General features: G+C 44.4%; 1 protein-coding gene across 1 annotated transcript in view; it reads right to left on the bottom strand.

The window, feature by feature from the left end:
• Positions 1 to 4,051: 4,051 nt before the first annotated feature.
• RGS22 (regulator of G protein signaling 22) overlaps positions 4,052 to 25,496 on the bottom strand; it is a 140,009-nt gene continuing 118,564 nt past the window's right edge. The window contains exons 21-26 of the mRNA XM_055128220.1: positions 24,883 to 25,044; positions 20,074 to 20,253; positions 16,312 to 16,464; positions 7,825 to 7,923; positions 5,381 to 5,474; positions 4,052 to 4,067 (exon numbers count right to left, since the gene is read on the bottom strand). Coding sequence (XP_054984195.1) covers positions 4,063 to 4,067; positions 5,381 to 5,474; positions 7,825 to 7,923; positions 16,312 to 16,464; positions 20,074 to 20,253; positions 24,883 to 25,044 — 693 coding nt within the window. The 3' untranslated portion in view covers positions 4,052 to 4,062. The remainder of the gene's footprint in view (positions 4,068 to 5,380; positions 5,475 to 7,824; positions 7,924 to 16,311; positions 16,465 to 20,073; positions 20,254 to 24,882; positions 25,045 to 25,496) is intronic.

The raw sequence follows: 25,496 nt of genomic DNA, 5'->3' as shown, positions 1-25,496 counted from the left end.
AATTTTTTTAAACGTTTAATTCATTTATTATTTATTTATTTATTTATTTTTGCTTTTTGGGTCACACCCGGCAATGCACAGGGGTTACTCCTGGCTTTGCACTCAGGAATTACTCCTGGCGGTGCTCAGGGGACCATATGGGATGCTGGGATTCGAACCCGGGTTGGCCGCGTGCAAGGCAAACGCCCTACCCGCTATGCTATCGCTCCAGCCCCCTATTGCTGTAATTTTAAAGAGTGTGCAAACTGAAAAAAACTTGCTCACTCACAGATTGTGTATGGCAAAGAAATTTTCAATCCTATGACAAGTGCAAACTATATATTTAAGAAACATGAGTTTCTAGACATTTAACACTTAATATTTAAATTAAAAAATAATAAAATAATAAAATAAAAAAATAATATGCACAAAGTTCAGAAAGAGAATTCCATGGACTGAGTGCGGATTTAAGAGGGTCAGGTTCAATCCCGAGCACCTCCTGGTCTCCTGGGCACTGTCAGGAATGACCCTTAAGCACAAAACCCTGAGCTGTCCTGGGTTTGGGTTCCAAACCAAATTGAATAAATAAATTTTCAATTTTATTTTAAATAAAATTGAAAATTTAAAAAATAATATATATCTATGATTATTTTGGTCATCTGGTCAGATTACCTTGGAATTATTTCACTATTATTTTACTTCAAAACATACTTATCTACCTCAAAAAAATAAAGCAGTATAAACTCTTCAAGCTTAAGATTAAACTTAAGTTTAATTAAACTTAATTAATCTAACTTAATTTTAAAACTAAGTTCAGGATAAAATACATTTTGAAGTAAAGTATTATTTTACTTCAAAACATATTTATCTACTCAAAATAAAATAAAGCAGTTTTTCTATACTGTGGAGGGTCAACAGTGATATAATATACATAGTTATTTGTATGTTTTTGAAATACAGGACTCTCAAGAGTAATAATTAAAAAAAGAATCACATTAGATTAAAATAAATTACAGCACAATTAGAATTTATTTACTTATTTTTACAAGCCAACATTTGAAGATCATCTCAAAAAAGCAGCACGTTAACATTAAATTCCAGCAAAAGGTTTAAATTTTTAATTCAATAAACAGAGGCTAGAATTTCCTATCAGCAGATTTCTAGGATTAGATTAAAAAAGAATTGTGAGAGATACAACAGAGAGACTGACATAAACCATCATGGGTGGACATACTGTGAGGGGGACTTTGGAGCTAGAATGTAGGGTGCCCTTGTCGAAAACCAGGTATGGCTGGGAACTGGAATGGAAAGTTCTAGTTCTAGTAAGCAGCAATTTCAAAAACCAAACAAGAAGCGTGGTCCCAAGCTTAAAGCAGTGGTGCTCAACATGACTGATCTGTCAAAAGAGGGTGTGTGCTGGGGAAGGGAGGGGTCCTTTGGTCTCCAGTGGGCAAAGGGTCCCCACACTGTTCACATCCTACAGTGCCTGGAACAGCCTGAACAGCAGTGAAGTAACTGGGCAGAACCACCAGCTACACCACGGCGGGAAGAAACTCAGCCCCCAGGTGACCTTAGTGATGGAATGACACAGTACCTCACCACACTGACATGGAGGTGAGTGATGGAGCTGAAGGCCTCCACCGTCTGTGATGCTCACACCTCTGCCTACTCAAGACTGGCAATGCTGGATGCAGAGCCTGACAGTGGTTTTCTTTTCTAAGGGAGCAGTGGTATCTGCCTTCCTTTAATTTTTCAGCAAAGATATTTTCTTCACAGGGGTTTATGTTTTTGCCCTCCTCAAATATTTAAAAAATATTTGTTTTCTAGATGTTCTCTGCTGTACTATAGCTCTAACCCCTTCACACAAGAATTCTGTAAATGACTCTGACTAATGTGCTAATAGATGTAACAGATCCAATAAAGAGGTGGCTGACGCCAAAATGAAAACACAGGGGTGGGTATTCTAAGAGTGGGCCAAAGGGAAGCATTGGATATGAAAATGAAGACTGGTTCTGATGGGCTCATCATGAAATAGATGCAACTGGGGAAAGAACTCATGAGCATGAAGACAGATCAGTGAAATGCAAAGACCAAAAGGTGCGATGGACAAAGAAATACAGAATATTCAATAACCATAAGTTAATTATAAATGGGTATCATTATGTCTAGTGGAAATACTAGAAAGAGAAAGGGAAGAAATAATTACTTGAGGAATCTTACTGAAAAAAATATAAGTCAAAATTACCGACACACAAAACAAGGTTCCAGAAAGCACAAAGAGCACAGGTAGGACATAAGCTTGAAAAAAGAACTATACCGAGATATATAATATTTAGATCATGGAAAACTGAAGACAGAGAGACAATGTTGAAAGAAGCCAGGAGGCCATGCACAAAACAGAAATCAAGACTTCTGTTTGAGGGCTACATCCAGCAGTCCTCAGGGATTACTCATGGCTTTGCATTCAGGAATCACTCCTGGGGGTGCTCGGGGGATGCCAAGGATTGAATCCGGGTCCACCACTTGCAAGGCAAGCACTGTGCCCTCTATGCTATCACTCCAGCCCACAGGAAACAAGACATTTAAAGGCAGACAGAGTTGGAGGGCATTTGTCTGTGCATTTCTTACAAAGAAGGCATGCATTTCTCACGAGAAATGTTGATGGAACATTTCAGGCAAAAGTGAAATGATGCAGGTTAGAGACCAGAGGAAGAGGGCAAGAGTTTCTGAGGAGGAATGCATTGAAAGTAAAGGAATAAACTTTTACTTTTTTCTTATTCCTCATTGGTAACAACTTGCTCAAAATAATAATAGCGATGTTGAATTCAGTAACTGCAGCTCACAGATAAGTGAAGTAAGCAAAGTGATAAAAGACAAAAAGACTCAGTAGAAAGGTACCTGAACTATTCTTGAAGTGGCAAGGTGGGGTGGGGGTTGGGGCTATTGGATAAAGGGACCCATTACTTGTAGATGACTGATGCACCCATACAATTTCTGGCTCCTCTCACAGTTTTGCTCCGAGAGTGCAGAGAAAGGGACCATGAGAGAGGACCATGCTTGAGTCCTGCCTGCAGGACCCTGCCAGCGTCCAGTGCTGCCCTGTCCACACCTGGATTTTCAAACCACTGTGTGGATTCATGGTTTTCTTTTGAGAATAGCAAGAGCCTGGAGAGGCCTCTTTTCTTTATGCTTGGGGTCTGTTGGCACAAATATTAGTTCTCTCACCACCCACTCAATATATTTGTGAGCCAAGTACAGTAAATACAACACATTTGTTAAAAGGTTGCCTGAGGCCCCCCCTGAAGTCCAGTGCTCCTATTCCAAGGAAGGTTTCCCAGCTTTCACTGCTGTGTTTACAGAGAAGGGCCGAGGGAACAGAATGGGCCAAACTCTTTTTGGGTGACAGTCTTGCTCTGAAGCCGACCATCAGAACAGCTCTCATGCTTCCGGGGCCCCAGAAAGCCTGCAAAAGTAAAGAAAATGTTGGGGAACATGTACAGCGGAAGTAACTATAGCCCCCACATACCAGAACTTACAAAAAATCGTGAGAGGGATCAAAACAATGAACAGGTGTGCCAACAGCCTAAATGTTGGGGGGCCCAGGGACACTCACTAGGGCTGGGGAGCACAGTAGAAAGGGACTTTGGGTCCAACTGACCACACGAGAGCTGGTGGCTGGCTGAGAACATGTGGGCATCTAGGGGGCTCCCCGAGACCAGAACACGAAGGGATTGGGAAAGCCAAGAGTGTTGATGCAAGATGCCAGCTGGCAGAGGGGAACTTTCATCAGAACCGTCTCGTGAGAACCGGGTTCCAGTCTGTCAGCTGTCTTATTCAAGTGTGGGGGAAAAGGCAGTGGGGAAAGGCTCAGGGAACAGCGGTTTCCTCAGAAGGTCACTGAGGTGCTGACCGAGTGCAGGAGAGAAGCAGGGGCTTCGGCCGGACATGTGTGTGCATGTGTGTGTGTGAGCGTGTCTGGTGCATGTGCATGGGCATCGCTGTGTGTCTGAGGGTGTGTTCGAGGGGTGTGGTGGGGTCTGACTTACCATGCAGCCCTCAGCAGCTGGATGTGCTCCCAGCTGGTCACTCTGGAAAGAGGACAAAGGGTCAGTACAGGAAGGTACGGGTGCCTCCCTCCTCTGCAGGATGTGGCACACAAAGCATGCGCACGGACACAGCACATGGAGGACACACACATGGACACAGCATACAGAAGATGTGCACAGATACATACAAGACAGACTCTGAACAGACAGCACACACATACAGCACACAGAAGACTCACAACACAACAGAGCACACAGAGGATACACACATGACAGAGGACACAGACATGTGATACAGAACAGACATAGGACACACAGAGAAAAGGACACACACAGACAGAAAATGCTCCTGATGTTGGGGGTACTCGCACAATGCCTGATTCCTTCCTCCTCTCTCTCTCTCTCTCTCTCTCTCTCTCTCTCTCTCTGTCTGTCTCCTTTCTCTCTCTGTCTTATCTCTCTCTCCCCTCTATCTTTTCTGTCTCCTCTCTCTGTCTCCTCTCTCTCTTTCTCTCTCTCCCTCTCTCTTCTCTCTCTGTATCCTCTCTCTCTTTTTTTCCTCTTTCTCTCCTCCCCCCGCCCACACAGACACACACACACACATGCACACTTGCTGGGGGTCAGGACACTTAGTAGGGAGCAGGTCCTTGCACACAACAGACCTGGCTCCATCCCTAGTACCACATACAGTCCCTCGAGCAAAAGCAGGGGTCACTTCTGAGCACAGAGCACAGAGCCAGGAGCAAACTCTGAGCACCAGGGCTTGTGGCCGTAAAACTCTCCCAATATAAATTATTATAAATTTAAAAATAAGGGGCCGGAGCCATCGAACAGTGGGTAGGATATTTGCTTTGCATGTGGCCAATCCAGGTTCAATCCCCGGCATCCCATACGGTTCCCGAACACCACCAGGAGTAATTCCCGGGTACAGAGTCCGGAGTAACCCCTGAGCATTGCCAGGTGTGACCCAAAACAAAACCATGAAAAGAAAAGGAAGAAAGAAGCAGAGACAAACTAGCACTAGCAACTCACTCTGGGCGTCAGGGGAAGACATTCTTTTTCAGAAAAAACGACAGCATTGGACGTGGTTTGTTTTTAGGGAATACTCAGGAATTACTCCTGGTGGTGCTTAGGTGACCATATATGATGCCGGGGATGGAACTCCAGTTGACTGCACGCAAAGCAAGCATCCTACCCACCACCTATCTCTCCAGCCCCTGCACTTAAAATTTGTAAAAAATGAGGAGGCGTCACAGAAACAGGGAAGTAAGAAGAACAGTGAGCACAGCCCCTTGCCCTTAAGACACATGTGTGGCTGGCTGTACAGTGGGAATCATGCCACACGCAAACATTACCTGGAAACATCTTTTTCTCCAGTTCCTCTTGAATCTTAAGCAGCAGCTTTTCCTGTTCTAAAGCTTCTATGTACTTCGAGTAGCACCAGGTTGGCTGGAAAAATAATATTCAAGGTTAATTTCGGAAATGTTTGCCTCAGGAAATAGACAGAAGGTAAGGCAGTGTATGTCAGCCCCTTCTAATGATTAGACCTTTCTACAAGTATCACACAAATATGTACACACAAATTTACACTTACACAAATTTCTATAAACAAAAGTTTTTGTTTGTTTGTTGTGGTGGGGCGGGGTCATACCCAGAGGTACTCAGAGCTTACTCCTGGCTCTGTGCTCAAGGATCACGGCTGGTGGGGTTTGAGGAATATGACGGCTGGGATTGAACTTGGGTCTGGCACATTCAAGGTAAGTGCCCTACCCTGTGGTACTGTCTCCGCTCATAAACAGATCTTTTACCTGTGTGACTGGGTACTACCAGGAATTGCTATCAATCTACTTTACTTCATCTTAGTATGACTAGTTGTGATGAGGGAAGGTACCTTTTCTATAATCTTGACCTGCATTTTCACATCCTCTGGCCCCAGATAGGAGGCTGAGGAGGAGATGGGAGTGATGGTGCGCTGCTTCTCCATGATTCCCTAGCGCAAATGCTTTACTGACTTCCTGACTAAATCTAAAAAGTAATAATTATAATACATAATGTAATATCAGCAGGTATTTACAAAATTAAAGTAATATTGTTTCACAAAAATATTAGCTATTTATCAAAAATATAAATACTATAAAATTTTTAAAAAACATATGCTTATTAAATGCCTTTGGTTTCCCAAAGTTTCTTACAAAATCCTGTAGATACAAGACTACGATAGCAGCATATTTTCTTCCTCCTCTTCCTCTTCTCCTTCCCCCTCCCTTTTTTGGAGGGCGGGGTGGTTACTTCTGGCTCTGCACTCAGGAATTACTTCTGGCAGGGGACCATATGGGAAGCTGGGGATCAAACTCAGGCCTGCCACATGCAAGGCAAGCACCCTACCCTCTGTACTATTGCTCCGACTTCATATTTTTAACAGACAAAGAACCAGGCTCAAAGATGACTAAGTGATTTTTTTTCAAGCTCCATGAAATATTTATATGGGATAGTAAAAAATGACATGGAAAGGGCCAAAGAGATAGAACAGGGCGTAAGGTACTCACTTTGCATGTGGTTGATCCTGGTTTGATCTCCAACACCCCATATGACCCCTGAGCCATACCAGGAATTATCCCTGAGCAGGGAGCCAGGAGGAAGCCCTGTGCTCTGCTGGGTATGGTTCCCAAACCAAAAAGTTAAATAAAATTAAAATGAGATGGAAGCCTGGTATCTCTACTTCTACATTTCCCTATTGTACATAGTTTCTGATTATTCCACAAATTTGGGCATTTTCCTTCTTTCAATAATAGCTTCAGTATCTATCAGTTAAAATTGGATGGGTGGCTGAACTGATTCAGCATTCCTTAATACTACCCAAACAGTCTGTTTCTCACCCTAATATTATTAATACTTCTGGGGCTGAAGGCATGGTGTAGAGGGTAAGGTGTTTGCTTTGCATGAACTAGACCCAGGTTCAAACCCCGTCACAGCATAGGGTTCCATGAGGCCCACTGGGAGTGATCCCAGAGCAGAGCCAGGAGTAGGTTCTGAGCACTGCCTGGTATGACCCATCCTCTACCCCCACCCAAAGAGATAAACATATCATATGTGCCATTAAAATGAGCATAAATGAAATTTTTGAGATATCAGGAAGCTCCATTCATGGATATATAAGCCTAAAAACTATCAATGTTCAAGTTAATGAGCACGAGATGGTTAATCTTATGATTAACTCTGTCTTCAAAGAAATGAAAACTTGAGTCTGAGGCCTTGGACTTTATTTTTTCCTCACTCAGCCAGAGACTCAAGCATTTGTGTCGTGTCTCCTGTGCTCTCTCTGCCTGGTCCTGGCTTGTGCAAAGTTATTCCAACCCCAGCCACATAATTCTCCTCTGGGGAGCTCAGGAAATTATTTCCCTTGATTACATTGTACAGGAAAAAACATCCAAGTTAATCCTTTTTAAAAGGTTCAAGAAAACTCCCTTCCAGGAACACTGAGTGCTAAACTGTTATATTTTCTTTTTTTCTCTTTGTTTGTTTTCTGGGCGACACCTGGCAGTGCTCAGGTAGGTTACTCCTGGCTGTGTGCTCAGGGATCACTCCTGGTCAGCTCAGGGGACCATATGAGGTGCCTGTATGGTGCAGGGGATTGAACCTGGGTCAGCCGTGTGCAGTGGCAAGCAAGTGCCCTCCCCACCGTGCTATCTCCCCACAATGTTGAACTATTCACCTGTTCATGGCAGCTTGCCCCTGCGCCCATCTCCCGGCCCCGGCACCCTGGGCAGGCGAGGTGCATGGGGGCATTTGTCTGACTCACCTGTCTCCCATAAGCTGACAGGCCCAATGTTGTGTCGCTGGTGAGAGGCGCCGTTTTGAGTGCAATCCCTGAAATGCTGATATGCTGTCTGGTGATTTCCTGTAATGGGATCAAGTGATTGCACCTTAAGAACGTTATTTCATAGTGACAGAAGCTTTCTACTAAGCTAGGAGCCAGAGCGGCACTGCGGAGTAGTAAGAATCAAGGGCTACAGAAGCATTGAGAGGAACAGCCTTCCCTGCAGCACTGTTCACAGAGTCCAGAAGTGGAACCTGGCCAGGGGCCCAGAACGCAGGATTGGATGAGGGGGCTGCGGGCCTGTGGCCCCCAGGGAATAGCTAGACCACAGTGGACGTAAAGGGGAATCTTGGTTTTTGCTATCATGACAAGGAGGTAAAATAAGTCAGAGGAGAAAGACAAATATTGGTTCTCACTCATATGTGGAACCAAGAGATACTAAGCCAGGTTATGGACAATGTCCGGTGAAAAACAACCTTAAGTAAGACTGACCAACAAAGTGAGGTTACTGAGGGAAGGGTCTTCGGGATAGTGGTGGAAGGAGAGTGACAGGGACGGGGGAGGCATGGTAACATTTTACACCTAAAACATACCAACATGTATAGCCTTGGAAGCCAATGTTACCTCAATATCTACCTCCAAAATAAAGAAAAAAAGCATTTGGTTAAAAAACAATGGGGGGCTGCAGCGATAGCACAGCAGGTAGGGCATTCGCCTTGCATGTGGCTGACTCGGGTTTGATTCCAAGCATCCCATACGGTCCCCTGAGCACCGCCAGGAGTCATTCCTCAGTGCAGAGCCAGAAGTAACCCCTGTGCATCGCCGGGTGTGAACCAAAAAGCAAAAAAATAATGGGTGTGGGTGGGGGGAGCTTCCAAATATCCCAGGGTGCCAGGGGTAATTCCCAGCAGTACTTAGTGATTTGGTACTTGAACCCAGTGCTATCGCCAGCTCCTGGGCCATCCCAGTGGGGGCAGGGACATGGAAGAATGTTTTGCGAGGGGTCCATGCAGGAGGAATCATCCAGTCAGCAGCAGCAATAGGATACCAGGTGCTGCTCTTACAATTGCTTTTATACCAATATAAAAGTATTAAAAATAAAAGACACTTTCCCGCTTAGACCACCTGGTCAGCTGGTAGGCATATGAAAAAGTATTCAGCCTCACTTGTTATCATGGAAAAGCAAATCAAAACAACAGTGAGATTCCACTTCACGCCAGTGAGAATGGCCCCTCGCACGAAAACAGGAATCAACCAGTGTTGGCTGAAAGGAAACTTGCTCAGGGCTGGAGACTGTGTTGTCTGGTTCAGCTATGGTGGAAAACGATATGGCATTTAAAAAAAAAAAAAGAAGAGAGTTGCCATATGACCCAGATTTCTGATTTCTCAGCATCTATCCCAAGAAACACAGAAAACTATTTGAAAGGACATATTCACACCAATATCCAATGCAAAACTTAGTACAGCAGCCGGGATATAGAAAGAACCCAAATGCCCAAGGGACACCTGAGTAGATAAAGAAGCTGTGGGCAAAATACACAATGGAATACTATGCAGCTAAAAGGAAAAAGGAAGTCTTGTGGTTCGCTGCAACATGCGTGAATCTGAGGGCACTGTGTTAAGCAAAACAGGTCAGAGGAAGAAACTAAAACACCACATAATCTCCTTCCTCTTATTAAAAAATAATTTTTTAAAAATCATAGTGAGACACAGTTACAAAGTTGTTCATGATTGGGTTTCAGTTATATATAATGTTCCAGCACCCATCCCTTCACCAGTGCATATTTCCCACAACCAATGCCCCAGTTTCCTCCTTCCACCCCCCCACCCCCAGTCTGCCTTTATGGCAGGCGCTTTTTCTCTCTACCTCTCTCTCCTCCTTCCCCTCCCCCTCTCCATATCTCTCTCCCCCTCCTTTTTGGTCTGCAGAGAGATAAAACAAGGGACTACACAGCACTGAATGAGGATAAACCCTCTGCCTTTGACTCCAGAACAGAGGTTAGTTATGAAGCAGGAAGGGGGTGGGGAGGATGGCCAGGGCCAGACCAGGGGTGATGGAGCAACAATGGGGGGTGGCAGATGCTCCTGGGCATCTTGTCGGTGGTGAAGGTGCTTAAACTTTGTACACCAGACCTGAAAATGAACACAATTGGAACCATGTTGTAAATTATCAAACTCCTATGATATAGGTGGTGCTTTAATGTGGGTCTGGTGATGAAATCTGAGTTGGATACCAAAAGCAGCCAGCAAAGGCAAGCATAAAACAACTGAAAAGTAGTGACTATACCGCAAAGGAAACATCAGCTACGTAAGAAGGTGTTGGCCACAAGGAGATAACGTATGTGTTTCTACATCTGGCAAGGGGTTAAGATATAAACTAGATGGAGGACCAGATGTGGCACTGGGCTTCCCACATCTGGTCCTCTGAACACCTTCGGGAACAGTCCCAGAGCACCAGGCTGGGGACGGCTCCTGTGTACTGCTAGTTGTTACCCACCCTAATAAGACAAGGGATTGTTTTGGCCCAAACGTGGCTGGGCCAGGAGGACACTGAGAGAAACATGGTATGATGTCACTTACCTGTGGAATATTAAAAAGACAATCAAACTCCTGCTACTGAGAAGAGACTGGAGGTCAAGAGAGGCTAGACAGAAAGGTGAGTTGGATAGAAAAAGTGAAGGGATTCAAAGGGTACAGACTTCCAGCTACAATTTGTCACCAAAGTGGAATGTAGACTTTGGTGACAACCATTCACATTACCATACCACAAAGCTGACAGCTAAGAGAGATCTTAAAAGTTCTGTCACAAGGAGAAATTGTGTAACTGTGTTTGTGATGAACATTAGATAATATTCCGATGATCACTTCTGAGTTTTACAAATATGGAATCATTACTGTATACATCTGAAAATAATGATGTTATATGTTGACTCTAATCTTTTTAAAAGACAGATTAAGGGGCTGGAGCAATAGCACAGAGGGTAGAGTGTTTGCCTTGCACGTGGCTGACCCAGGTTCGATTCCCAGCATCCCATATGGTCCCCTGAGCACCGCCAGGGGTAATTCTTGAGTGCAATGCCAGGAGTAGCCCCTGTGCATCGCCAGGTGTGACCCAAAAAAGAAAAAAAAAGATTAAATACCTCTTTTAAAATACTTATGGGCAACAACTATGAGATACCACCTCACACCACAGAGACTGACACACATTGAAAAGAACAGAAGCAACTGCTGTTGGTGTGGATGTGGGGAGAAAGGGACCTTCCTACACTGCTGGTGGGAATGCCGACTGGTTCAACCCTTCTGGAAAACAATATGGTCGCTCCTCAAAAAATTAGAAATTGAGCTCCCACTTGACCCAGCAATACCACTTCTGGGAATATATCCCGGAGAGGCAAAAAGATATAGTCAAAATGACATCTGCACATGTATGTTCATCATAGCACTGTTTACAATAGCCAGAATCTGGAAAAACCCCGAATGCCTGAGAACAGATGACTGGCTAAAGAAATGTTAGTACACAATGGAATACTATGCAGCTGTCAGAAAAGATGAAGTCATGAACTTTGCATACAAGTGGATCAACATGGAAAGTATCATGCTAAGTGAAGTGAATCAGAAAGAGAGAGACAGACATAGAAGAATTGCACCCATCTGCAGAATATAAAACAACAGAATGGAGGACTAACACCCAAGAATAGCAGAAATAAGTATCAGATTTGCTCCATGGCTTGGAGGCCGGCTTCACATCCTGGGGGAAAGGGCAGTTCAGATAGAGAAGGGAATACCAAGTAAAAAATGTGGCGGGAGGACCCTCTTGGGATGGGAGAGGCGTGCTCAGAGCAGACTATAGACCGAACACATTGGCCACCCAAGACCTCCATTGCTAACCACAATGCCCAAAGGGAGAGAGGGAACAGAGGGGAATGCCCTACCAAAGAGGCTTGGTGGGGAGGGGGGAGGGGTGGGAGTGGGTGGGAAGGATGATGGGGTCATCAGCGGAGGACAGGCACTGGTAGAGGGATAGATACTCAAGCTGTATATGACTGAAACAAGCACAAGAATATGTAAACCTGCATCTGTACGCCCATGGTGATTCATTAATAAAATAAAAAAGAAAAATATAAAGAAAATTATAAATAAAAATTAAATCAATATAAAATAAAATAGAATAAAATAAAATACATATGGGCAGAGTGATCCACTTGTATACAAAGTTCATGACTTCATCTGTAGCACTGTAGCACTGTTGTAGCACTGTTGTCCTGTTGTTCATCAATTTGCTCAAGTGGCACCAGTAACGTCTCCATTGTGAGACTTACTGCTACTGTTTTTTTTGCATATTGTTTACACCATGGGTAGCTTGCCAGGCTCTGCCAGGAGGGCGGGATACTCTAGGTAGCTTGCTCTCCGAGAAGTTCGGAGGAGTCAAACTCAGGTCGGTCGAATGCAAGGCAAATGCCCATCCTGCTGTGTTATCATTCCAGTCCCAGGGCAGAGTGGATAAAAAAAACAAAATAAAAAGCCATGCCCCAAGTGTAAGCTGTCTACAGGAGACTAATTTGGATAACATGAATGAGGTAGAAAATGGAAAGGATGAGAGACAGACATGCTGACCTCAAAAGCTTGGGAGGAGTTTAGCAGACCCTCTTACAAGCTATCACATGTGCTAGCATGTCAACTTCCAGGGCCCCCGCCCTACCCAAATAAAAATGAGATGATTTGTCCATATGCAATGTTGCACAAGAACTTTTATGACGGCATTGTGCAGAATGTCAGAAAAGCCTAAATAACACAAGTGTATACCAAATGGATGAATGGGTCAATAAAACCTAGTATAGACATGCAGTGACATATTATTTAACCATAAAAAGAATACAGACACATGATAACACATGCTAAAGCTTGAAAATAGGACAAGAAAAAGTCACAGTAGACTCTCTCTTGTATGATTTCATTTATCTGAAATGTTCTGTTATGGGAAATAGCAGAGGTGGACTGGAGTTTGCCATAGCTGGGGGAAGGGGAGGGGTAGCTGCTAACGGGTATAGAGTTTCTTTTCAGAGGGGGTGATAAAAATGTTCTAAAATTAAGTTTTAGTAATGGTTGCACAATTCTGAATATACCAAAGCCAAAAAATTATACACTTTTAAAAAGTGTGAATTCTATGGAATGTGAGTTAAATTTCAATAAAGCTGTTATGAAACAAGAGTACTAACAGCGAAGGGAAGAAAGCAGTTACTGGACTCAAAACACATCTACTCTGGTACTCAGCAGTTCCAAAAACAATTTCACACATGTGACTATAGAGACATCTACAGGCATGTGACCGAAGCACTGTTTGTACATGGGAAAATGGGAAACAAATGCCCAATGACAGCAACTATTAATATTTCTTTGTAACACGGGCAGAGCTTGGCAAGCTACCTGTGGCATATTTGATATGCCAAAAACAATAACGATGGGTCTCATTCCCCTGACCCTGAAAGAGCCTCCAATCGTTGGGAATGACAAGTAAGGAAAGGCTGCTAAAATCTCAGGGCTGGGAGGAATAGAGACGTTACTGGTATCGCTTGAGTAAATCGACAAACAATGGGATGACAGTGATACAGTGACAGTGAACATAGGCTTAAACAAGATGGCCCAAATAGCCTCTGATGAGTAGATGATTCCACTGTGACACAGAGGTACTAGGTCACAGCACTCAACAACAAAAGGAATAAACTGTGGAAAACATCACTCGGAGAGATCTCAAGGGCATTTTTGTTGCATGAAAAGAAAATTCTCTAAGTGTCACAGGGGAGAATTCCATTCCAATTGCATCCTCAGAATGACAGGATAGAGGCAACTAGGATAAAATTTCTTGTTGCCAGAAGATGGGAATAAAAAGGAGGGATGAGGGGGAGAGGTGAAAAACAGCAGTATCAGCAGGGGCATCAGCAGGGGTCTTCATGCTTTCTTGGTTGCTCCAATGGTTACTTGAATCTAAGAGATGACAGAACATCACAAGACCACACACACACACACACACACACACACACACACACACACACACACACACACACACACACACACACACCTCGCTCCAATGCCAATGCCCAGTTCAAGTTCTGCCCTCTGGAAATGTAGAGATTCTAGTACTCAGCAAGTCTGAAACATTTGTACATGGAAATAGAAGTACACCTACCTGGATTGACCGCCGTATTGTTGGCAACTGTGAAAAGTGGAAAATGCACAATAGAGAAGCAGTTCAATAGAAATGTATGTTTATTCAGAGGATGGATTATTATATGCCATTACACTAGATTTAAGTTTACTCATAGCTACCCAAGGTGGAGGTATAATAAAAATATTTAATTAATTTGTTTTAATTTTTAAAACATAAAAGTTGAGTTTAAAAAATGAGCTACAACAATTACATTGCACCATGTGGGTGGGGAACGGGAACTGTGTCCCCCCACCCAGATTTTTATCTGGAAACTGTAACTTCTGGGATGACTTTATCCAGAGAGTCAGGGGCTTTAAGAGGTCATTCTGATTAAATGAAACCCTTAGTCTACATTTCAGATTATAATAAAATATAATGTTATAGAAATATGGACATACAGTAGATCTAATCAGGGGCATTTTGAGGACACCATGAAATGAAGATTGTCTACACGCCAGGCAGGAAGAGGGTCTGACCAAAAATTCAATTAGCTCACACCTGGATTTGGTATTTCCAGCCTCCAGGACATAAGAAAATGAATTTGTGTTGTCTACAGAACTCTGTTATGGTAGCTGAGGCGAAATAACACAATATGGTATCATGTATGTAAGTTAAAACAGAAAGGGGTCATCCTCTGTATTGTTGATGGGAATATGCAAGTTAAAAAACACTCTTGCTCTCAGGCTGCAGGGAGCTTGGAAGGTCAGACCATCAGACCGCAGAGAGCCGTTGCACAGCACAGCCGGGGGAGGGGCCCACCGCCCATTTCAATCAAGTTGCTGGTGCTGAAAAAAACGCTCTCTTCACAAAGAGTGGGGCACTATGGAATACTGTAGAGCCATCAGAAAAGATGAAACATGAAATGGATCCTAGGGAGATGAAAGAGAGAGAAAGAGAAAGAAAAGGGAGAAAAGGAGAAGATTAGGGCCCGAGGAAATAGTTGAGAGGGCAAGAGCACACACTCAAGGCCTCGAGTTCAGTCCCTGGCACCAGACGTCCCCCAAGAACTGTGGGGCTGTTGACTCCACACACCACTGTGAAGGGCCCTATTTTTCAAAAATCAGAGAAGCAGGCCAAAGTGCTCGCCTTGTATGCAGGCTGATCCCAGTTCAAATCCAGACACCACCTATGTATGGTCTTTTAAGCATTACCTGGAATGATCCCTGAGCACAGAATCAGGAGGAAGCCCTGAGCATTGCCAGATGTGGCCCCCAAACCAAAACCAAAACAAAACAAAATGCTTAAAAGAAAATAGAACTGGAAGACTGTTTCTCAAACTTAGTGGTTGCCTTAGGGACAGGTAGGCAATAGAACTCAGGACCGAGATTAACATGCTTTTCTTTCTGCAGTATTTTATTTCTTCAGCAAATGAGAAAAAAAAATGTTACCAGTATTTATTCTGACCTGTGCAAAAATGAATCGTCCTTGTATAGTTACTTCAGCATTTTTTCATTATTTTTTTCTACCTTTTTCCCCAACTAGGACAAGTAGATAAATAAGGTCAAACACATTACTTGGCAGCAGTTGCCCCTTCTCAGTCCAAAGAACAGAAAAATGGAGAAGCATGAAATGAAGAAAGAAAAGTCTCTTCAATAAATAGGGAGAGGAAAAACTGAATGGCCACATGCAAAAAGAGTGAAAGTGGACCACTAGTTCACACCAAGCACAAAACATACTAAAGACTGGGATGTTAGATTTGAATTCATAAAGCACATTGAAGAAATAAGGGCACAACACCGTAACAGCTTCTGTGGTGTTTGGGGATCCATGTGCAGATACATTTCCATATGTGTTTAGCTGCTGCATACGGATAAAACTGGAGTGGGTCATGTGAGGCAAAGTCAGTCAGGAGAAAGGCAAATAGGTGATGACTCCCCACCACCAGGGTAGTGTAGAATGAAGCAAGTGCAAGAGGCCAGAAGCAAACAGAAATGACCTACAAACTCAGATCCCAGTGCTGAGGCTAGCAGAGGTGGGGAGAAGGAAGAACCTAAGTGGAGAGAACGTCCGGTGGATTTTCGTGCAGGAAAGTTGGGGTGTGATAGATTTTTATCAGGCCAAGGAAACCTCCACATAGAAAATACAGCATCTGAGATACATTCAGAGGAATTAAAAATTAAGTTTGGGACCTTCAGGGCGAGTGTGAAGGCCACTATGGTCTGTAGTCTCTAAGGGTGTTCCCCCCAGACCAAATTCTTCTGTAACCTCTCATAAATGGCACAGCTTTTAAAAATCAAGTCAACTCCAAAGGAGTCTCAACTTACCTTTGAAAACTTTTCGTCTTCTAGCACTGACTTCTTTTTCTGCTTAAGTGTCTGCCTTTTCTCTAAAGCACTCAGAATATTTTCATCCGTTAAATTCTTCCTAAATTCACAAAACTGAGGCCAAAACTTAAACAGGACCCCAAAAATTGTCATCTGTATGCATAAAAAAAGGCATGGCTCAGATTACAATTTTATACAAATGTACCAATTTAACCTAATTTACCGTAATAATGGATTCACGATTCTATCTTCAACATACAGCATGTTCCTGCCCACTTATTGTCTCCAGACTTCTCGGGAGTTTAGCTCAGCACATGCTTATCATCAATGGTTTTTACTACCAATGAGAAGACTTTCTTAAAAAAAAAACACTTAATACACTTAAAAGTCACTTTATTCTTTATGTTTCCCTAACCAATTGATTGTATTAATAAAGAATCCATTAGGTCTTTTTAAAATAAGAAATTGATGTTTTCTTTTAAAACACACACCGGCTGATCCACTCCCCCGCTCTCCCACTCTATGCCAGTATCCTCAGTATGAATTCAGTTCATCAAGTGTGTGTGTGGGGGGGGCTCTCTCGCCTCCCTCCTTTTCTTTCTTTTAGCAAAAGGAAATACCATTTTGCCTCTGGAAAAGCTCTTACACAAAGCTGCAGATCTAAGAATAAATCTCGAGTAACTTTTAAATGATATAATCTCTCTTTTATGTGAGAGCAAGAAAAGAACATTTAAAAAGCAGAGTGGAATCCTAGACAAATGCTTTCTATGAGGATGCTCCACATTAAGTGATTAATCGTGATATTTATAGAGATAAGGGGTGTTGCTCATGTCCCCGTGCCAAGTTTTCCCATTAGTTCCAGAGGCAAACCTGACTTCCAAGAGGTAGGATTTGCCACATCAGATCAAGCCCAACATCTTGTTGCTATGAATGACCTTTACCTAATGCCCTGGAGGAAAATGAACCATCCCATTAGGCTCCAAGCCAGCTCTTCATGGGGAAAGAGGGATTTATTATTTTTTAAAAGTGAATGCTGAAGTGTTCAAAGAGCACTGCATTGGTTTATTTCACTACTTCCCTTTCTGCTTGTGAGTACCACTAGTAATTCTCTTAATTCCTTGCCTCTATTTTTGCAAATTAAAATAGTTTATTTAGGGTATAAGAATGAGAGGAGTGAGAGAGAGAAGAGGGAACCCCATTAAGTAAAAGACAGGAATTATACCCCCACCCTGGAATGTGGGTGATTCCGGAGGGAATGCACTAACTATCGACTTCTTTTAAAACATAATTTTGTCTCTGAATTCTACAGAAAATTCTGAATTCTTTTGGGATTGTGCATGAAGACCTAGAGATAGTTTATTTGGGAAAATGCAGACTAAAACCTTGTTCTCTGGGGGCCAGGGAGATAACTTAAAGGGCTGGATCATATGCAAAGCATATGGGAGTCCTAAGTTCAGTCACTGGCACCACCACTGAAATGATCCCATGAGCATTGAGCCCAGGAGTAGCTCCTGAGCTCCACGGGGTGTGGCACAAAAACAAAACAAGTTTTTATTTGCATTTACCTGCCGCCCATTTTATGAGCTAATTCCCTGCTACAACATTCAAGGATTGAGATAGTTCTGACCCCAACGTACCAGTTTAACCCTCCTCAGCTAGGGATAAATGACGACCTTCCATCCCAGTTATCTCTCCAAGACCCAGGTCACTGCCCCCTTTCAAACACAATCAGGAAGGTGTTCCTTGAAAGATACCCAACTGGAACTCGATTTTTTTTTTTTTTTTTTTTTGCTTTTTGGGTCACACATGGTGATGCACAGGGATTTCTCCTGGCTCTGCACTCAGGAATCACCCCTGGCGGTGCTCAGAGGACCATATGGGATACTGGGAATCAAACCCGGGTCAGCCGCGTGCAAGGAAAATGCCCTACCCACTGTACTACTGCTCCAGCCTCAGGAACTCGATTTTTTACTAGAAGACACAAAACGACACTCTTCTGAGAAGCTACAGGGAACGCCGTCAACGAGCGACGTCGTGCTGGTTGTTCCGACCTCCAGCCCGTGCAGAACTCTCAGAGATGATGACCACACTGTAGAGATGCGGGAACCCGGTGCTCCCACCTCAGAGGCATCCCAGACCACCCCTGCTACAGGTGCTCTGCTTCTATGTGGGTGGTCTTCCCACACACACACACACAGCTGGAGAAAAGCGGTGGGACCACAGGGACCAGGACAGAGGGGTCTACTGCAAGAAATGTTTGGTTTTGTTTTTCCTTGGGGGGTGGGGTGGAGGCACCCTGGCAGTGCTCAGGGGCTACCCCCGGCAGTGCTTGGGGAAACAGATAGCACCCCCCAAGTTGGCCACCTGCAGGAAAGCAAGACCTTCCGGCTCCAGACTGTCTCCCCTGCCCCCAATTGTTTGGATTTGGCTTGATTTGGGGCCCACACCTGTTGATGCTGGGGTTCTAACCAGGGTCCCCTGCAGCATCTTCCCCCCAGTGAGATGGTGCTGAGATGCTGAGGAAGCCAGGGACGAAGACTCAATTTGTGGGGTTAGGTCTCCTGAGCATTACCTTCAGCTGCTGCAGTGGCCCCATTTAAGGCCTGAGTTAGGAGGCTCTGAGGGGGCAGCTAGCCCAGCCTGGAAGAAGGCCCTGGCGCTCACCATCAGACCGTATCCCAGCGCCCTGGCTGGTTGTGAGAAGACCGCAGAGGGGCAGAGCGGGCAGGGACAGACACTCGGTCCTGTTCCCAGGCTTCCTCCACTTCTCTCTCGCACATCCTCAATCAGCCCGCTGTAATTTCCCCTCTTTTAATGCATCACTTGGATTGGGAGGCCCCTTTCAGATCCTCGGGGAGCCTGAGAACACAGCCGGCTCCCAAATCGTGTTAAGGAATAATGGCCTTTTCCATGCCCCAGGGCACCCCTACCCCAAATCTCTGCCTCCTATCACTGCAGTCACGCCGTGGCCCTCACTAGTTGCCCCCACGGAAATTTATTTTTCTTAATTATTTTTTTTAAGAACAGCATCACTAAAAGGCTTTGCAAAAGGCAGATAAATTCTGCTCACCAAATCATGGTTTTCCTCTTTATGAAAGAAAGAAAGAAAGAAAGAAAGAAAGAAAGAAAGAAAGAAAGAAAGAAAGAAAGAAAGAAAGAAAGAAAGAAAGAAAGAAAGAAAGAAAGAAAGAAAGAAAGAAAGAAAGAAAGAAAGAAAAGGTTACCTGGAGCAGGCTCACGGAAGGATTTTTCCCTCTGACGGGGACTTTGAGTGGGCCGTGTGCCCTCAACACCCCTCACTGTACAAGCTGGATAAACGTTCCAGTCCTGACAAAGGCTCAAACCTCAGGGCACACATATGTTTTATAGGCTGTGGCAGCAGATGCTTTTAAAAGGAAATACGGATGGTGGGAAAGGAAGGAGGGATGAGCTGAAGGATTGTAAACTGGGAAGCCGAAGTGTAGCCTGTAGATCATTGTATTTGCAGGAATGTATTTGGAGTATTGGCAGCAAAATTGCAAGATACTGACTCAGAGAAGGAGGGAGGGAGAGGGGAAGAGAGAGAGAGAGACAGAGAGAGAGAGAGGAGTGTGTGTTTGGGGCGGGGTGGGGCAGGAGCTCCTCTGTACAGCTCTCCCATGGAAGAGAACAGACACTAGGATTAAGAAAATTGGAACCTTGTCAACTATGAAACCCCCAAATCTCTCAAGGAGCATCCAGGTTGTCAGTGACTTGAAGGCAGAGCTGTGCCCTCTGTCTCACCTGAGCCTCCCGGAATATATATGGTCCTAACTCCTTCCTGTGCTCAATGATCTTGTGGGCTTGCTCTTGGGGGATGTCAATCTGTAGAGCTGGGGGGATGCTGGAATTTATAAAACAGTTGATAATCATTGTTGTCTTCTTTTGGATGGTGTTTTCATCACAATGAGAATGGCACAAGTCCTGGGCAAGGAGAGAAGAGAGAACCAGAGATGCACAGTTGTGAGCATATGTGTATCAATTCAAATATACATTTGTTGTTGTTTTTTTGTTAATTTTTTTCTTTTGGGGTCACACCCTGCGATACTCAGGGGTTATTCCTGGCTCTGCAGTCAGGAATTACTCCTGGTGGTGCTCAGGGGACCAAATGGGATGCTGGGAATCGAACCTGGGTTGGACACATGCAAGGCAAACGTCCTACCTGCTGTGCTATTGCTCCAGCCCCTACATTTGTTTTTTTAACCTAATTTTTAAATTTAATTTTTATAAAGCTATTCACAATGATTTATTACATTCAATATTTAACACTGCTCTCATCACCATTACACCTTCCCACCACCATTATTTCCTATTTTCCCAACCACCACCCAAACCTGCCCCGAAGCCGGCCCTAAATAATTTATTCTGTATTCAATAAAAATGATCAAAAAAAGTTTTCCTTAGAAGAAAGTGAAGATTATTGTATCTCACTCTGGAGCCATTAAGTCCCTGTATAAGAGATTGCTAACATATTGTTACAGGTTGAGCCTTCTTAGTCAAGATTGGTTGCCTTCTACTTTACATCCCATCCGATGTGGTGAGCTACTCCTGGTACATCAGTGATGTGGAGCTAGTGTATCAGTGGTGTAGAGTATGAGATGTCGCCCCTGCATGCTCCAGGAATTCTAAACTTTTCAATGGGGTGATATAGCTGGAGTTAAATTTTTAACTGGATGGTGACTTTGGGGTCCAGAAGCATCTGTGCAGCTTGCTGATTTCTTTCGAGATTTATTTAGTGGGTCTCTGGATCATGGCTGGTTAATGAGCTTATATGGAGCCAGAGGCAGTTTATGGCAGTGACTGTCAGACATGCATACATTTAATTTCAGATGACAGAGGGATGGGGCATGTGAAGATTATCTTGAAAGGTCCTGGCTATGGGACTTGCGAGATGGTAAGCAGAAAAGGTACTTGACTTGCAAGCGGTTGACCCCTGTTCAGATCCCCAGCAACACACATGGTCCCTCCCCACACTGCCTAGGACTACTCTTCAGAATAGAGCAGGGGCAAAACAAAACAGAAGGTCTTGGGTTTGAGGAACTTGAGCCAGTGCTAGCCCCACCTTCCAGCAGTGCAGGTCTCGCTTTGGCCTGACTGCAGCATCTCCTTGGGGAGGGAATAACTGCTTCCGCGACTGCAGTACCTCATTCCCCATCTCTGAACTGAGCGGGCCCGGGCCCCCAGAGTCGGTCCTGAATGCCACATCTCTACCGGGCCAGAGGCCTAAGGTCACGTTCTCCAGCCCAGGCGACTCATCAGTAGTCCAGAGATAAACATGGCCCTCGGGGAGCACAGAGGCCCTGCATCCGATGGGGCATGTGGGTGGAAGCAGAAACTTCTCAGCCAGAACAGCTTGTCCCCTGGGTGGGTCAGGCTCCAGGCAGAAACAGAAACAGGGGGTGCTGTGGCCCCGACGGTGGGGTCCACGGAGCCTCTTAGCTCCTGTGTTTCTCTGGTTACAGCTACTAAGAACTGAGCGTCCATACTGTTTTCCAAAAGGGCTTAACCAGACGGCATTCCCACAAGCAGAGGAGAGTCCCTTTCTCCCCACATCCACGCCAACACTGGTTGTTTTTGTTCTTTTGGATGTGGGCCAGTCTCTGTAGCGTGAAATGATATCTCATTGTTGTTTTAATCTGCATCTCCCTGATGATTAGTGACATAGAGCATTTTCTCATGTGCCTCTGAGCCATTTGGATTTCTTCTTTGAGAAAATTTCTTTTCATTTCTATCTCCCATTTTTTGATGGGGTTGGAAGTTTTTTTTCCTTGTAGAGTTCAACCAGTGCCTTGTATATCCTTGATATCAACCCCTTATCAGATGGGTATTGGGTGAATATCCTTTCCCATTCTGTAGACTATCTTTGTACTTTGGTCACTGTTTCTTTTGAGGTGCAGAAGATTCTTAGTTTAAGGTAGTCCTATTTGTTTATCTCTGGAGGTCTGTCCCATAGCTTGGAAACTGGCCTCACATGCTGGGGGAAAAGGCAGCTCAGATAGAGAAGGGAACACCAACTAGAGGATGTTGGGAGGACCCATTCAGGTAGGAAGATGCGACCTGAAAATAGACTATAGACCCAACATAAAGATCACTCAATACCTCTATTGCAAACTACAATACCCAAAAGGAGAGAAAACAAAAGGCAGGGTGGGGTGGTGGGGGATGGGGTGGGGGTGGTTACTGGGATCATTGGTGGAGGTGAATGGACACTGGTGGAGGGATGCGTAAACAATCACTGAGTGAAATGCAAACACAAAAGTTCATAAGTTTGTAACTGTACATCACTGTACACATTGATTCTCTAATAAAATTTTTTTTTAAAAAATTAAGTACTGAGGTCGCCTTCAAATATCGAAAAGGCTCAGTGTCCCCATGCACAGGGGGAGACTTTAACTGTTCTATTTTTAAACTTGGGGCCCATACCCTGTGGTGCTCAGGGCATAGAGCCCTACTCCAGGGCTCTGTGCTCAGGGCTCACTCCTGATGGGACTTGGGGAAACCGTGGGTGATGCCAGGGATCGAACCAGGGTCCACCACATGCAAAGCAAATGTCATATCCTCTGTATGGAGTCCTCTTTGAAAAATAAAGAGGCAGACAGGGAGATGGCTCAAAGGGCTGGGACGATAGGCGTGGCATGTGAGGCCCTGGAGTTCCAAACCAGACAGCAAGGTGTAGAGCCGGGACCCCGGCACCTCCAGGTGTGGTACTGGAGGCCCCAAGAATCACTGGGCCTGAGCACTGCTTGGAGGTCCAGTAAAAGACAACAAATCAAATGAAAATATACATAAGACAAGACAAAATAAAATGGAGACCAAAGCTTGGCTGGAATGATGGCATTGCTATGCTAAGATACTTAAATCATCACAGACTTAGGAAACTTTGAATTCTAGGCCAGAAAAACAGCCACATTGATTAACTATCGCTGTCTTATGGATTGTTAAAGAAAGAAAAGTCCAAAGAAAGGAAAGTCTGGGAGCTTGTCAGGGAAAGGTTGACGTGTGATCTGGCACATGTGGTGTTCGGGAAGAGCCTGATGTACATGTTACACTGTGACAACAGTTAGCACCTTTCATTCCACTGAGCATCCCTCAGGAAAAGCCTGTTTACAACACATATATTTGACATGTTCAAAAATGTGCTTTTCCCCCACTGCTAGTGAGATTATCATATAGAATTCTCTCGTGAGTCTGGTTATAATTACGGAACATGAGACTTGAGGAATGAAGACAAATGGGTAGAGGTCTATCAGCAGGATTCTGAGGATGCCAGGGTAATTCTGGACAGAATGGATTTATACCTGCTTTGCCCTCCTATGCCATGGCCAAGGTTTCTGGCAAAGCAAGCGTCCCTGTGCCGTCTCCATTCAGGATAGCCTCACGGGCTCCCCCCCAAAACCCCATCTACCATCCCTCTGCTCCCACTAGCCAATCACTTGTGTCTCCCTCCCATTCAAGGGATGCTGTCTGCCCTTGGGGGTGAGAGGGAGGGCAATGTCACAATTTAACCTGGACTTTCGCAGGTACTCAATAACTGAATATACACGCATGCTTCCGGTCCTTTAAGTACACACACACACACACACACACACACACAGGAGATGAAGTCATACTGCTTTTCAGTCATCAGCAAACAAGAGTCGATGACACTGTGACATCCCACCTCCACCGTCTCTAGGCCCCTTCTTTTCTTGGCAGGGTAGCCTGCTCTGTGGTCTGGCTGGATCCTGAGGAAGCCGCCAGAGTCCTACTATTGAACATTAGGGTTCTGCCCTGAGGCTCACGGTTCAGGGCAATATTTGATGAGGCCCCCTGGGGCCTCCTCTTGGCATGCTGCCTCCATCCTTATGGAGGGAGATGGCTTAGTATCTGCAGGTGTGAGCTTTAACTTGGCTCTGATGCCTGCCGTGTCCCCGCACCCCTGCACTAACTGTCTGATGCTAGATAGTCTTCACGTCCCTGTGCCTGAGTTCCTTCATCCATAAAGAGGCGAGAGCAACAGCCTCCCCTCACAGAATGCTCGTGGAGAGAAATGAGTTATTATACAAAAGGCTTCAAGCATCTGGCAGAAAGTGAACATTTAATCAGAGAAAGCCAGATTTAAAAAAAGGAAACTCAGAGGCTGGAGAACAAAATTGGAATATTATACAAATCTCGTCCACAAAGACACACACAGCGAAGAAGTTGATTAGTTAACAATTAATTAATTAATATTAATTAAATATGCATTGATTATGTGAACAAAATTTATTCAGTAGATTAATATGATTCATTAACTTGTAAATTATTATTATTATTTTGCTTTTTGGGTCACATCTGGAAATGCACAGGGGTTACTCCTGGCTCTGTACTCAGGAATTCCTCCTGGCAGTGCTCGGGGGACCATATGGGATTCTGGGAATCGAACCCAGGTCAGCCGTGTGCAAGGCAAATGCCTTACCTGCTGTGCTATTGCTCCAGCCCCCCAAATTTGTAAATTATTTAAAATAAATCAATTAATACTAATGCCCTTTTCTCCTCAAAAAAAGTTTTTTCCTTTAGCTCCCAATACTGTACCTTATATTTTTGCACTTCTTGCCAAAAGCGTACCCCATTTTCCAACAAATCTCCTTTGAGAGCCACAAATCGTTGAAATTGTTTGGCTGTGACTGGATTCAATAATGTTTTACGGAAAGCAATGATTTCACCAGATGAAGATATCCACTTACTCTCCACGGGCTGTCCAAACAGAAAATGCAGAGGATGAGCTATGATCTAAAGAGTAGTGCATTCACGTCAATGATTAGTCTCAAACCCGCCCACTTCTCTCCACTCACTTTTGTCACACTTGGTTGACATTTATGACACAGATGCAAAATAGTTGACAACTGCCCCCTCTCCACACACACACACACACACACACACACACACACACACACACACACACCATTACCCTTTGTCTCTTTCATAGCTTTGGCTTTGTGGCATCACTTTTTAAAGAGCAAAACAGATTGATGACGTGCTTTAGAATATAAGACAACACCATTTAAGACTGATGCGGGTACTGGAGTGATAGCACAGAGGGTAGGGCATTTGCCTTGCACACTGCTGACCTGAGTTCGATTCCCAGCATCCCATATGGTCCCCTGAGCACCACCTGGGAGTAATTCCTGAGTGCAAAGCCAGGAGTA

Source organism: Sorex araneus, chromosome 2 (genome assembly GCF_027595985.1).
Source record: "Sorex araneus isolate mSorAra2 chromosome 2, mSorAra2.pri, whole genome shotgun sequence".
Lineage (NCBI taxonomy): Eukaryota > Metazoa > Chordata > Mammalia > Eulipotyphla > Soricidae > Sorex > Sorex araneus.
This window is presented reverse-complemented; position numbering and strand designations above follow the sequence as displayed.